We start from the raw sequence: 14,101 nt of genomic DNA, 5'->3' as shown, positions 1-14,101 counted from the left end.
CAGTCAGCCAAGGCACCAGTTAGAAACTGGAACCCTGCAGCCAGCCCTGCCACTCAGCTGTACCTGCCTCCGCTAGGGGCTCTATACCATCCCTCTGGGGTACAGCACAGAGATTTTAAGGCCAGAAGGGACGGTGGGGATGCACTAGTCTGGCCTCGCACTGGCCCTAGGTCCAGCCAGCACCAGCAGAATGAGACTGCAGAGACTGGGGGCTGAGGTTTTTTTTCACGTCCCCATATTATTTTAATTAAACATTCACAATCGAAGTACTTTCATGTTCAGCCAGCCAGTGACACCAGGCAAATCCAGCGCTGGGGGTGGGAGAGCATTTTGCTCACTGACACCCATGAGCCCAGCCTGGGGCACTGGGAGGCCACAACCTTGTGAAGCTGTAGCAAGCAATTATCCAGCTTTGTGACAGGGTTCAGACAGGCTTGTAACAGGTTTGCTAGCTGAGGGGCCATTTTCAAAGGCAAATAGGGCAGCAAGGTGCCTGATGCCCACTGAAAGTCAACAGGGACCCCAACTCCCCTTTGTGCTGGTGAATGTCTCCCCTCCCACAGCCTCCAGGTCAGGGGTTACTCCAGGGAAATGCAGCTCAGTTGACAACTGATGGCCCCTATTATAGTGGACAGCTTCAGCCTCCCTAGCTGGGCCTGTCAAGAGCCCACAGGCAAGAGCAAGAGGAACATCAGGGAGGGTGCAGCCTCCAAGGCACACAAGTAAAAGCAGAGACAGGCCCAAAGCACAGAATCCAGATGCTCTGGGGGCCAGGAGGCTGTTCCAGGTCCAGCCCATTTCTTGATTAAAAGCAGCTTGGCCCAATTGCTCAGGAAGGTGCAGTGCTAACAAGATTCACAGCCAGCAACCCACCCATCCAGGTAGGGGAGCCTACTGCAGTTCTGACTTAGGGACATGAGTCCCTTCGTTGCACTAGCCAGACAGGAGCTGCACAAAGCTCAGAAGGGACGAAGAGCTACATGGGACACAACAGGGAGCTGCAAGGCAGAGTGGCCCAAGAGTCACAGGGGACAGGAGAGGATTCAGGAATCTGAGTATCCAGTGGGGTTTGCTTTGAGCTGCAGAGTAAAAGGCCAAAGAACTTCCTTTGGCTGCTTCTAACAATCTGCAGTGGACACAGCCCTAGGAAGCTGCCTTTTGACACCTGTGGAGTCATCTTGGCACAAAAATGAGACTTCACCCTCACCAGTTTGATTGGGTCCTGGCAGTGTCACAGTCAGGGCTGGGCTGGAACCAAGGCAATGGAAGAGACTTCGGGGAGCAGTGTTTCATGTGCAGGTGCTCCTATGCCCTGGGGCTGATTATACAAATGAGGATCAATGACCCCTTTTAAAATCATAAAGAGTTTGGCAGTGGACAGATAAAATCTGGCAGGTGTCCGCACATGTTCTCAGTCCCTCGCTGCGGGGAGGGTAAGCTAAAAAAAATAGTAACAAACTACCACTGCAGCAGACAACAAGGGACTTTTGCCCTGCCAGGCAGCCCCTGTCAGGGATACAGCGCGCAAAAGTAGACTGTCCTCACAGCCAAAGCAACCTCCAAATGCTTCATCTACAGACAGCTCACGAAGGAAGCCCAGAAGAGCCGCACAGTGAACAGCACCAGTTGCATCACTGATGAGGAATATGATGCCATGTCCTCCCCAAGGAGGATATCCTGGGGGCCAGCAAATTTTAGACACCCCAGAGAAGGAGGGAGTTTAATTTGGTGCCTCCATATAGAATCAAGAGAGCATCGCCAGGCTGAGGGCTACCCAGCCCCAGGGAAATGGAAAGGACCCCCCCTTACTCATGGTCTGCCATGGCTCATGGAGGATCCAGTGTCTCTGTACATGAAGGCTCATGCTGCATCAGTGGCTTTCTCCCCGTTTCAGCGGTTCGGGCCTAGTTACATGTGGGTAGGATGGTTCTGGAGGCAGTTGATGAAGTCAGCGACGGGTTTGCCCTCGTAGCAGATCTGATAAACAGCAGTGAAGAGGGGGAACCTATGGGCAGATGGACAAAGTGATGCACTATGCAGCACTGATGGTGGCAAATCCATTTCTAATACATACAGAGTCTCAACCTCTGTAGCATCAGCTGCAGGAACAACAGGGATCCCTGCACCCCACATCTTTTGCTTACCAGCACTTAGCACTTTGGGGCAGGAAATGAAGACTGGTGTATCCAGCCGAGACTACAGAGGCAGATCAGACCGGACGTTGATAGAGCACAGCCCCGATCCTGGCATTAGCACTCGGTGCCACAAGATCTTAACGACCACAGACATTTGGTGCCTCATTCAACAGGTGACACCTCCCACAACCCCTCTGCTGGGCATTGGGGCTCAACACCAATCCAGGGGGAAGAGTGTCTCCTACTGAATCAGAAATGTAACACCTTGCTTTTCCCACAGGTCTCCCCTCCAAGGTCTTGGCCAAGATGGCCCTACTTAGCTTACGAGATCTGCAAAGGTACATGCCTGGCTTTGCACACACAGGAGTCAGGACCCTGTGGTTGCACTCAGAGGTAACTGGCAAGTCACTGCTGCACCAAGATGATCTCTTCTGGGTTTAGCACCAGTTCTACCTGGCCTGACATGTGAGAAGAGCGGCATCACCTGCTCTAAAAAACCACCACGGCTGGGGTGGTTGCAGGAGACTGGAGCTCCTGTTCCCATATCAGGCAAGGAGGGTGCAGTTTTGCAATCCAGCATGCAGAGCAGCTGATGTGCAGCCCCAGGCAGGCCTGTCCTCACATGCACTAGGCACCTACCCAGGTGGCTCATAAATGAGGAACCAGACTGGAAGGCAGGAGCTGGTGACAATGGCAGACACTGCCCATAGTGCCTGACAACACCGCAGCCTGGGAGCCTAAGAAAGGCGAACTCCAAAAGCTATATGGGCAACAAGAGAGACACTGACGCAGGGACAAAGCGCCAGATCAGCTAACGAGGAATGAGCTGCTGCCACCATCCAGCTGTCCAACTGGTGGTTTGCTGGGATTTCACCGGAGTTAGCAGGCTGACCCTCTGTCTCCACCAAGGACCTTGATCTCTGGGGCAGACAATCCAGACTCTGGGGCAGGTCCACTTCTACTACACATGTGGGTGCAGAGCTAAGGCTTGGGATGTGCCAGAGAGCCCGACCTACTCATAGGTGGGGCTCCAAGGGAGACCATGGGCAAGGTCAAGGGGAGGGGCAACAGCACTCACTTCTCCACCAGATTCTTGTGTTTGAGGATGTGGTTCAGCTCGGCGGACGTCTGGGGACCCTGCAACTTCTGTCCATTCAGCATCTCCTTCTCCAACTGCTCAATGGACTAAACAAGCCAAATATAACCCAACCACAAGGTGAGCTGGGCCCATTCACCTGCAGCCCCTGGCCCCCAGCCTGTCCTTCCTTCCCCAGCTCGGAAAGCTTCATCACAGGGGAGGACCAAATGGGCTGCAGAGAGCAGCCACCGCCTGGATCTGACCTACAGGCTCACAGCTGTGCACCAGGGCTCTGTCAGGGCAGAGTTCTGTCCAGTTATGGGTGTGGAGGAGTTACACTTTCCTCTGCAGCATTCAGCACTGGCTGAGCCAATGCAGCAGGGATAGTGAGTGCTGACCAGATTCACCAGGAAAGTTAGGCCACCGGGCTCCGACCCACCAGGATAGGGCACCTGTTGCTACAGCCCATTTACTGCCCAGCCCCATCCCTCCTCCTCCCACAAAAGACCAGGAGGCTCAGGTCCCTGATGTCACCAATGTTCCCCACCCTGGCACGCACCTTCCCAGTCCTGGCAAAGGCCTCAGCCACCCTGCGGTTTCTGCCACCATAGCAGGTGGTGATAAGGTCGGCGATCCCACAGCTCTCCAGGAAGGTGGTCGAGGTGACAGGGCCTTTGCAGAAGAGCTTGGCAAAGGTAATCATTTCCATCAGCCCGAGGCGAATCACAGCTGCCTTGGTGTTGTCCCCGAAGCTCAGGCCATCACAGAAACCAGCCCCTACAGCTACGACGTTCTGGGGGGATGACAGCCCAGAGGAGCCTGTTACCAGCAGGGCTCACCCTGTCAGTGCCACAAGCTGCCTGCATGTTCCTGGAGCATCAAGGCACCTTCCTGAGGGCCCATACCTGCTCCTCCTGCTCAGAGTGTCAACTAAGCAGGAGTGGATCAGGCCAGCACCTGGATGGGAGACCTAGGTGGCATCCTTCCCACTATGTCCACTTGCCTCAGCGTGGGCATGCTGCTGGACTTGGTGTAACACTGAGGCCTCCCCATTGCTCCCATGATGCTTTGTGCCAGTGGTGACCCAGCCAAAGTCCAGCTTGGGCCTCTCCATTTAGCCTCCCTAAATGCCCTGCAGAGATGGCAGGCCAGGCCTATTGCTAACCCGATGCCCTGCCCTTTCATGCACCTTGAGGGCCCCGCAGATCTCCACAGTGTCAGCCTCCGGTACCACAGTGATCCGGAAGTTGCACGTCTGCATCAGCTCCTTCAGGATTTGCCCATGCTCCAGGTTCTTGCAGCCTAAAAGGGGGGGAGGGAGGGGAGCAGCGTTACTGGCAGACACCCCGGAGAGGATTGTGCCCACCTCCAACCTGCCCAGTAGGGGAGATGAACGCATGCCTCCACACTCCTGATAATTCAGCCCCTCTTGCCAGGTGTTAGAGCTGGGGCCTTGCAGAGCAGTGGGGAGGGATCTGGTTTTATCTACACTAGGGCAGCAGAGATGGCACATGGACTGGTCCAGCCCCTGTGCCGAGGCTCCACAAAAGGACTCCAGGGTCCTACCTGCAAAAGGAAGCAGAGGTGCAGGTTTCCGGAGCAGGATTCCCTCCTCTGGGACACATCATTAATACAGGAACACAACTCCAGCTGCTACACATGGCATCTCACCCTGATCAGCTAAATGCAGGGCTTAACAGCCAGGACTCCTGGTTTCCATTCCCAGGGTTCCAGCAACCCAGTTTGACACATCATAGTAACAACCAGATGGTGCAGATGGGGAAACTGACACACAGTGGGGACCAGTGCCAGCTCCAGGCACCAGCGAACCAAGCAGGTGCCTGGGGAGTCAAATGTAAAGGGGTGGCAACCAGGCTCTGGGACAGCAATCTGCCCTCGGCGGCGGCAGGAATTCGGCAGCTGCTCCGTCACAGCACGTTTCACGCTCAGTGGCAATTCGGCGGCCGCACCATCACTCCGCCACTGTGTTCGGCGGCAAGTTTTTTGTTTTTTTTTGCCGCTTGGGGTGGCAAAAACACTGGTGCCGGCCCTGGTGGGGACAACAGTGACCTCTGTGGGCTGCTGGGAGCGGGGGGCTTAATGCTTGTGAAGTGCTCTGAGACTCCCTGAGTGGATGGGGCAGAAGGGCAGCGCATGAGCCCTACCCTCCAAATATAATTTAAATCCAAGTCTTGCCAGGCCAACAGGCAGCGTGAGCCAACCCCTATGGGGTCCCTCTGAATTTCATCCAGCACTCCTGAACATACACAGACAGTGCCCTCATGGAAAGTCCTCAAAGTGTTGACCGAGGAAAGCATCCACAGGCAAGGAGAAATAAACCTGCTGCAAAGCTCCTGCATGGATGCTGGACAAACACAGACTGGATCAGTTGTTAGCCTTGGTGGCCTTGGGATATCATGGGAGACAGACGATCTAGCAAGGGCTGGCAGCAGCAAGGGGTGTGGAGTCTGCAGCTGTTGCAGTGATAAAGGGAACCACAGCCTGGCTGTTTGACATTACAAATCCCTAAATGCTCCCCCCACCGCCACCCCACCTATGCCCCTTGTCCCTCTGCTCCAGGCTTCGACTCTTACCCTCATAGTGGATTGATGAATGTTACTGGAACATGAAGCAGTTGCAGAGCCCTGTTGCTAATTCAACTGGAGACAGAATCACGATTTTGACTTAATAAGGAGCCTATACCCAGAGCACGTCTGGCATGACTTTAACATGCTGAGACCTAATTAGGGACAACACGTGCTTGGCTTTCCCTGCCTGCTCTTGAGTTGAATGAATGCCACCTTTATGTGTGAGTCACTCATCTACTTGTGGGGGCAACAAACACGAATACACACGACAGACCCCCAAGGGGCGAGGCACCTGCACTGGGTCACTGCTTCTCCGCTCTAATCCCCCAACAGCTCCCTAGGGATGCGCAATGGAGGCTTTGACCTGTACAGCCATAACGGCAGTTGGACCCAAGTTGCTCTTAATACGCTGTGACAGATGCTGCAGGGAACAATCCTACCCTGACCGGATGCATAGTATTGTATGACCATAACCCCCACACTGCCTCTCCAGATCTGGGCGGGGTCCCTACTGCTGGGCACTATACAAATGAAGGGTGAGCCACAGATGTGGCCTGGGTGTCTAGAAGGAGCTGTTGTAAACAGGCTCACCAGCTCTGGTCTGTATGAGTGAGGCATATTTCTTAATAATTAAAACAACACATTCAGCAGGGGTGGAGACTCTGAACACAGCAAATAACCCAGAAGGAAGAGATGTTACTGTAAAACATAGCTATTAGCAGGCAAAGACCCAGGACTGGAGGACTGTCCCCGAGCTACAGTGCCCACTTTAATAATGGACCAGGAGAGGCTGTGATTTTCAGACATGGGGCCAGGCTCCTACATCAACATTTAGGCATGGGCAGGACCTGGCTTCATAGTCAGCAGCTCTGATTGCCTGATTTCAACAGCTCTTGGCCCCTCTGAAAGCCAAGCCAGCGAAGGGCTCAAAGACCCTGACTCCAAGCATCCAGGTTTGAAATTTTTGCCCTAAATTAAAAAAACCCATGAATGTAACATGGTACAAGACCCAGCTCAGCCTCTTGGTTTTCATGCTGCAACACTGCTCCTCTGCTGTCTGCATTTTGCCTGAGTGGCGCCCCATAGGACAAGGACGTGGCTGCTATGCATGGCTGGAAAGTGCCACATTCAGGCTGCAATGCTAGATAAAGTAATATCCCCAAAATAGTTCCCAAGAGACCTGACCAACTCCAATCCTCTTTGGTGCATCCACCAAGATATAACTGACATGCACCCATGCCATGAAAAAGGTCCTCAGTCCTGCCAGCTCTTGGACTGATACTGTCTGTGTGGTTGTGCATCACCCAACACAATGGGGCTTTGGCTGCTAGGCACCCCCGTGATTAGGACTAAGAGCATGATGGGTTTACAACATTCCAGCCTGCCTCCCCCCACCCCCTTTGCCGTGTCTTGCCTGCTTTTAAAGCCAAAGCCACCTTTGAATTTCATGAACGGAAGAGGTGCCCAAGCCAGCCAGCCAGCCACTCTGTTGATCTTGGCTGCTTCTATGTTTAACAAACAGGCCACACAGCGGGCCTGTCATCAGCTGAGCTTTCCAGCTGCCCTACTGATAATGGAAGACTGGGAGAGTGTCACCAGAAGTTCCCTTAACATGATGCCACATGGCCTCTGCTCAGTTCCCCCACAAGGCTCCAGCCCCCTTGGAGTCAAGAGGCTTGTGCCCCTTGCCAATGGTGCAAAGCCAGAAAATCCAGAAAATTCACACAGTCACACTGGTGAAGCTGGCTGATGCTCAAAGACCCACCCCGATGGTGCAGGGATGGGTTGGGGAGGAAGAGTCACTTTTCTAACGCCACCCAACTAAGCAATGGCATCAGTTCCCTCAGCATGACACCTGCAGGGGTTCCCTGCCGACCCCCACCCCAAGCCCTGTGCCTGGGGTGGGCAGCAGGCAGGACCCCTGTCCTGGGAGGGAAGACTGGTAGAGCCCCTGAGTAGGGTGGGGTATTTTAACCCCTTCTAGCCCTGCCCCCTCCCTGGCTCCAGGCTGAGGGGGCAACAGTGGGGGGTTGGCTCGTTACCAATGGTCGTTTCGCAGAACTTCTCCTCCGCCACTTCATTGGCAATGTTGGCCCCCATCAGGACGCTCATCTCGATGCCCAGCCACTCGTGGATAACATGCGAGATCAGCTTCAGCCCCTCTGGGCCCTCATCTACCCCCTGCAATGCAACCAGGAGCAGTGGTTATTGCCCCAGGGGGTTGGATGCCCTGTATCTCCCAAGCTCCCTCAGTTGCATTGCGCTCTGGGTCTCCTGTGCCCCACCTGCATTAAACCCTGGCCCATGGCTCACCGTCATGCCTCGGTCTCCCACCTGATGATCTCTATTGTCTCCATAGTGCCCTAACCCCCACGCCCATGCCCCATTATCCCTCCACCAATCCCAATGCTTGGTCCATAATCTCCCCTCATCCCACACACCCTCTCCCAATGCCATAGCAGTATTCCCCCCGCACAGTCAAGTATCCTGTTCCTATTCCTTCTGAGTTACCCCGCTTGCTGCTCCCCTCCGTGCCGCGGCCTGAACGTGCCTGTTATACCCATGAAACCCAGTTTCCAGGTGAAAAATGCCTTAGACTCTTCCTCCCCAGCTCCTTGTCCACCTACAGACTTGGCCCCCTCTTGCTACAACCCAGCTCCCTTCCCTACCCAGCTCATGCCCTGCCAACCAGCGCACAGAGCCACCCCTGTGAACCAGGCTCAGAGGCTCAGCATCTAGATGCTGCTCCCCGCTCACACCTTGATGAGCGACACCCCGATGGTCTCCTTCTTCACATGGTTCTTGAGCTGCTCACAGAGTTTGCCGATGAACTGGTGGGGCACCACGAAGATGAGAATGTCTGCCCCAGCTGAGGCCGTCAGCAGGTCTGGTACCGCCACCTGCAGGGGAACGGGCCCATCACCAAGGAGCTGTGTCCATTGTCACAGAGCTGCTACCTAGTGCCAGGAGGGGCCTGTAAAACCCTGGGCATTACTAGGTAATGTGGGGAATGGGGGCTGCCAGAGGCTCGCCTGTGGAGGAAGCATGTTCTGCAAGGACACAGCCCACCTGAAGTCAGGAGCCACGTGACCTTCTCCCCTCAATCCTAGAGTTCAAGCAGGGTCTTTGGGACAGGGTCCAATGAGGCAACCAGGGCTTGAAGACGGGCGGAGGGATAGCTCAGTGGTTTGAGCATTGGCCTGCTAAACCCAGAGTTGTGAGTTCAATCCTTGAGGGGGCCATTTAGGGAACTGGGGCAAAAATTGGGGATTGGTCTGCTTTGAGCAGGGGGTTGGACTAGATGACCTCCTGAGGTCCCTTCCAACCCAGATATTCTATGATTCTATGGCACAGCACCACCTGGAGGAAGGCTCCCTCTATGGCCAGGACAGGAAGAGAGAGGCCATCCAAGAGGACAGGGAGGTTGGGGTGGGGACAGGAGATGAGGCTGATGGATGGGGAGACCACACACCTATCTGGGGGTCTTAATTGGGTTTAACTCTGCTCCTCTGCTGGCACATGGTTCTGTAATGGAGGTCACTGCCCCTAAAACACCACAGACCCCTGGAGAGACGGGGGCTTTTCGCAGGCCTGACACCCTGAAGCACAACCAGACATGCAGCGCGGTTCCCATCCAGTATGGTGTGAGGAGCAACTAGGGCACCCGTTGCATCAGTCAGGGCTGCGGTAGAGCATGCGCATGGGTGAGAAACAGGGTCAGCCAAACAGCGGGGAGGGGAGCGGGGCTCCATGGGGTAAGAGAAGCCAGGGGCCACAGTGCAGGGTGCACAGGGCAAGGTCACTGCATGAATGAGTAACTGAGCAGGAGCCATCCCCGCAAGGGTTGCACAAGCCATTCCCTCTGTGTCCTGGCCTCAGGGAACCAGCTCAGTTAGACGACTCCGGAGCAGATAATTATTTATTACCTCCGTCACCACGGAGACAAGCCTTTGAAAACAGGCCTTGCCCCCCTTGATCTTCACTCTGCTGGGAGAGACACAAGCCAGCTCCTCTATCCACAGCTGCATTTCGGGGCTCTGCTGTGGCTGGAGAGGGAGGCATTTGCCCCCAAGCTCCCCCGCAATCCTCCCAGCAGTTTCAACAGGAGACATGTCTCTGCCTCTTCCCAGCCTGTGAGGTCATGTGACATTGCTAGGTGCTGGAGAACAGCTGCTAGGGCCCACCCCAGCACTGACTGCATTTCAGTGGCCCATGAAGGTGTTCCTGGGGTATCGGTTGGCATGTGCTTTGGCAGTGGAAAGAGGTGGCTTAGCAGTCTAAGCATCAGGCCTGGAATCACTTCATTCCAGCAGGGTTAGTTTGTGCTTCCCAGGGAGCTGAGTGGGAGATCCAGGCAGCTTTGGAACCTGAGGATAGCTGCTCATCAGGTCTTTGCCCAATTGCAGTGTGTTGTGCAATGTTCGATTGCTGCCCTCCAGCCCAGAGCTGGCTGCAACACCTCAGCCTCCATGTGCTTCGGAGCAAAAGGTGCTAGTGAAACACCAGGAACCTTCCATGCATCTCCCCAGCCTATACCTGATGTGACTACAGAGCCTGCCCACTGGTGAAATAGTGTCTCCCCCCTCAAAAAAAAATATTGGACTCACCACATTGGGCGGCAGTTTGTGCCCTGGCAGGTATTTGATGTTCTCGTGCTGCGTGTTGATGATTTCAGTGAGCTTCTTCCCACCCACCTCCTCCTCAAATACCCACATGTTCACCGTGGTGTCAAACTGCTCCAGCTTGGCTGCATTGCGGCCCACGATCTTGGCGATGGCTGAGCCCCTGCAGGGAGCAGAGGAGGCAGATGTATGGGCGGGTGTCACAGAGGGAGAGCACAATCAGGCACCGGAAGGGGCAATGGGTCCTAAGCAGCAGAATCTCTGCGTGGGCTCTTCCACATGGCCCCAGCAGAGCAAGGCCCCCAGCTTTGGCCACGGTCACAGAAAGGGGACTGGATGCCAGTCACCTGCCTTGAGTCTTTTCCCTGGTGGTGGGGAGGGCTGGCACTCGCCCAGGTACTGGTCCCACCAGAGCCCCCGGCAGGGCCCCAGGGCACCCCACAGATCCACTGCGGGGGGGGGGGGTCAAAGGAGGAGGTCGAAGGAGCGGGGGGTTAACAGGGCTAAGGACACTTGGGGCAGGGAATGGGGCGGGGCCGCTGGCTGTGTGCGGGGATAACCCCGAGCCCAGGGGCGGCAGGGCAGGGCAGGGCAGAGGGACAGGCAGGGCTCCGGCGGGGCAGAGAACAAGGGGGCAGACCGCGGGGGGGCGCGCATCCAAGCCCGGCTCCGAGGCAGCGGGGCGCAAAGCCCCCAACCCCGGCCAGGGGGCGGCCCCGGGGCAGCCAGGGCCCGGCCTGACCCGCTCGGCTGGGACCCGCCGCCCCGGACGGGAATCCCGGCTTCGCCCACGGCCGCCCCAAGCGCAGGCTCCGCGGCCGGCGGCGGGATTCGGCTCCACGGGCGGCAGGGGACGCGGCCCCCGGGGATGCTCACCAGTTGCCGGAGCCCACGATACAGACTTTCCGGCCGCCCATGGTCGGCGAAGGGGAGGCAGGCGGCGACTGCGCCGCCCCACCAGGACGGGGGGCATTTAACGCCCCCCAGGCAGGGTGGGCCCCGCCCCCTGCAGAGAACCCCGCCCCCAGGGGCCGCAAGTCGCGCCTCTCGCCTGGCCAGCTTCTTTTGGGGCGGGGGGGGGGGGCGGCAGTGGAGACACAGGAGAAGGGAGAGGAGGGTCCTTGCCTTCCTCCCTCAACACGCCTTGCCCTTCCCAGACTGCCCCTTACTCACCTTTGCAAAGCGCTTTGAGGGCCATGGGAGACAAGCAGGGAGGATCATTACTGCTGTGGGCCCTGGGGTGGCACCCGCCAGTCACAGTGAAGGCTGGCTTGAGTGGCACACAGTATCAGTGCCTCAGAGCCAAAGGCACGAAGAGGTCAGAGAGAAGCACAGCATTTACACTGAAGGGACAAACTGTGCAGGAGGCAGGGTTTTGCCATTCAGAGCACAAGGCTGATCCTGGAGCCAGCAAATGTGTTGGGGACACAGAGGGACAACAGAGGCCTTTGTGGGTTGGAACATTTCATTTGAAAGCCCAGAGACTGATGGTTGCCACAAGGCAAGCCAATAAATAAGGTTGAAAAGCAGTGCAAGGTTACAGATGAGCTACTTGGGGCAGAGGCCTGGGAGGGTTGGTAAGAAGCACGTGGGCTTTGACAGCTGAAGCAACTGGCAGGCCTCAGTATCAACATGCCTAAGAAGGCATCTGAGAACTAAGCCGCTAGGGCTCAGAGACAGGAACACTCTTACCTTTCTTTTCTTTTAAAATAATAAAAACAGTTGTTTCTCTCAAGCCTGAGGATTATGTTTCCTTTATCAAAGTGAAGTAACTTGCACCCAAGGTCCCAGGTGACAGAACCAGGAAGAGGACCTTTCAGTCTTGACTTTCTCGCTTTGACCAATAAACCACACGCCCCTTTACATTTTCTTCAGAAAACATTTATACTTTGCTGGAAGGGGTCAATATACTGACTCTGAGAATGGGGCTGAGGACAGGACTTAGACACAAGAACTTTACATTAATCCCAGTGCTGCCATTCAACAACTGTTTGAAATATAGGAAGGTTGCCTTTGGGCAAGGCAGTTTCCCTAACCTGTAGCCAGGGAGGATCTCTCCCTTACAGGAATGATGTGGGGATTCTCTCTGAAGCACTATACAACCTGTAATACAAACATGTACTGCTCAGACAATTTTAGTTAATTGCAGCTTCCAAGCAGCAGTGAGAGCAATCATTTTCATGTGTCATGCCAAACCCATGTATGCAGTGTTAGTGTAGCTGTGTTGGTCCCAGGCTATTAGCAAGACAAGGGGGGTGAAAATATCTTTTACTGGATCATCTTCTGCTGGTGACAGAGAGAGAGAGAAGTTTTGAGCTTACACAGAGCTCTTCTTCAGGTCTGGCAGACTCAGATGGAGTCTGTTGGTAGCCCACACAAATTCTGGAGACTGAAACCTGAAGAGCTCTGTGCAAACTGAAAAGCTTATCTCTCTCACCAACAGAAGATGGTACAATAATTATCATCTCATCCACCTTGTTTGTCTAATGCCAATTCCACTGAGTTTTAGGTAGTTTTATAAAACTCAATGTAAATAACTAGGGCCCTACCAAATTCATATTCCATTTTTGTCAATTTCATGGTCACAGGATTTTAAAAATTGCAGATCTCATGATTTCAGCTCTTTAAATATGAAATTTCTCAGTGTTGTAATGGTAGGGGTCCTGACCCAAAAGGGAGCGCGCGTGTGTGTGGGGTGGGGGGATTGCAGTACTGCTACCCTTACTTCTGCGGTGCCGCCTTCGGAGCTGTGCAGCTGGAGAGCGGCGATTGCTGGCCGGGAGCCCAGCTCTGAAGCCAGAGCCGCTGCCAGCAGCAGTGCAGAAGTAAGGGTAGTAAGGGTGGTATGGTGTGGTATGGTATGACCCCCTTATTTCTGCGCTGTTGCCTGCAGAGCTGGGCCCTCAGCCACTCTCTGGTCACCCAGCTCTGAAGGCAGCACCACCACCACCGGCAGCGCAGGAGGGTAGCAATACTGCAACCCTCCCCTCCCCCCCCGAAATCCCTTTCGGGTCAGGACCCCCAATTTGAGAAACGCTGGTCTTCCCCGTGAAATCTGTGTGGTCTGGGGACAGAATAGACCAAAACCACAGGTCACAAATGAAATACTACAAATATGGGACAATAGAAGAGAACTTAAGAGAGACAAGAACAGCACTGAGGAAGCTGATAAATACAGAGCGACTGGCAGAAAGATCAAGAAAGGAATGAAGGTGGCCAAGGAGATATGGATTGAAAAACAATACTCTAAAATTGGAGAGCGTATCAATAATAAAACAGCCGAGCCTTCCATGTTGTAAAAGATCTGACGAAGGAAAGATGGACCAAAGCTAACACAATTCAAGACAAAGAAGGGAACAGTCTTACAGATGAAAGGGCATCAATAGGTGGACAAACTACTGCTTTCATCTATACAACCACCAGACAAATGGAGATCCCAGAGTCTTAGACAGCCCAGATTCAACAGAGAAGGAAGATTTTCCAATACTATGTGAAGAAATGGAGACAGCTGTGAAATCACTCAAGAATGGAAAGGCTACAGGTATTGACAACATCCCAGCCAAACTGATGAAATTCGGAAGAGAAATAGTAAGAGAGATACTCTCCAAGATCTGCAACAAGATCTGGCAGACCAGTGAGTAGTGGCCCTCCATTTGGACACAGTCACTAATTATCACT

General features: G+C 54.6%; 1 protein-coding gene across 2 annotated transcripts; it reads right to left on the bottom strand.

Moving 5' to 3' along the window:
• Positions 1 to 218: 218 nt before the first annotated feature.
• GPD1 (glycerol-3-phosphate dehydrogenase 1) lies at positions 219 to 13,276 on the bottom strand. 2 transcript variants are annotated; one of them, XM_077838977.1, is made up of 8 exons: positions 11,597 to 13,276; positions 10,409 to 10,586; positions 8,561 to 8,701; positions 7,844 to 7,982; positions 4,403 to 4,515; positions 3,773 to 4,006; positions 3,214 to 3,320; positions 219 to 2,005 (listed from the first exon to the last, which is right to left on the bottom strand). In XM_077838977.1, the coding sequence occupies exons 2-8, from the start codon at positions 10,514 to 10,516 to the stop codon at positions 1,909 to 1,911; spliced, it is 939 nt and encodes a 312-aa protein (XP_077695103.1). In that variant the 5' UTR covers positions 10,517 to 10,586; positions 11,597 to 13,276; the 3' UTR covers positions 219 to 1,908. The 2 variants fall into 2 exon arrangements, with proteins under 2 accessions (XP_077695103.1, XP_077695102.1); XM_077838976.1 differs by lacking the exon at positions 11,597 to 13,276 and adding an exon at positions 11,300 to 11,433.
• Positions 13,277 to 14,101: the final 825 nt, after the last annotated feature.

The sequence above is a fragment of the Eretmochelys imbricata genome, chromosome 20 (genome assembly GCF_965152235.1).
Source record: "Eretmochelys imbricata isolate rEreImb1 chromosome 20, rEreImb1.hap1, whole genome shotgun sequence".
In the NCBI taxonomy this organism is placed as follows: domain Eukaryota; kingdom Metazoa; phylum Chordata; order Testudines; family Cheloniidae; genus Eretmochelys; species Eretmochelys imbricata.
This window is presented reverse-complemented; position numbering and strand designations above follow the sequence as displayed.

Excerpts from the sequence above, each read along its gene's own strand:
- GPD1 (XM_077838976.1), bottom strand. The coding sequence starts at position 11,340 with ATGGGCGGCCGGAAAGTCTGTATCGTGGGCTCCGGCAACTG. Across the intron at positions 10,587-11,299 it reads ATCGTGGGCTCCGGCAACTG|GGGCTCAGCCATCGCCAAGA; the intron begins GTGAGCATCCCC and ends TGCTCCCTGCAG. Across the intron at positions 4,007-4,402 it reads AGATCTGCGGGGCCCTCAAG|AACGTCGTAGCTGTAGGGGC; the intron begins GTGCATGAAAGG and ends TCATCCCCCCAG.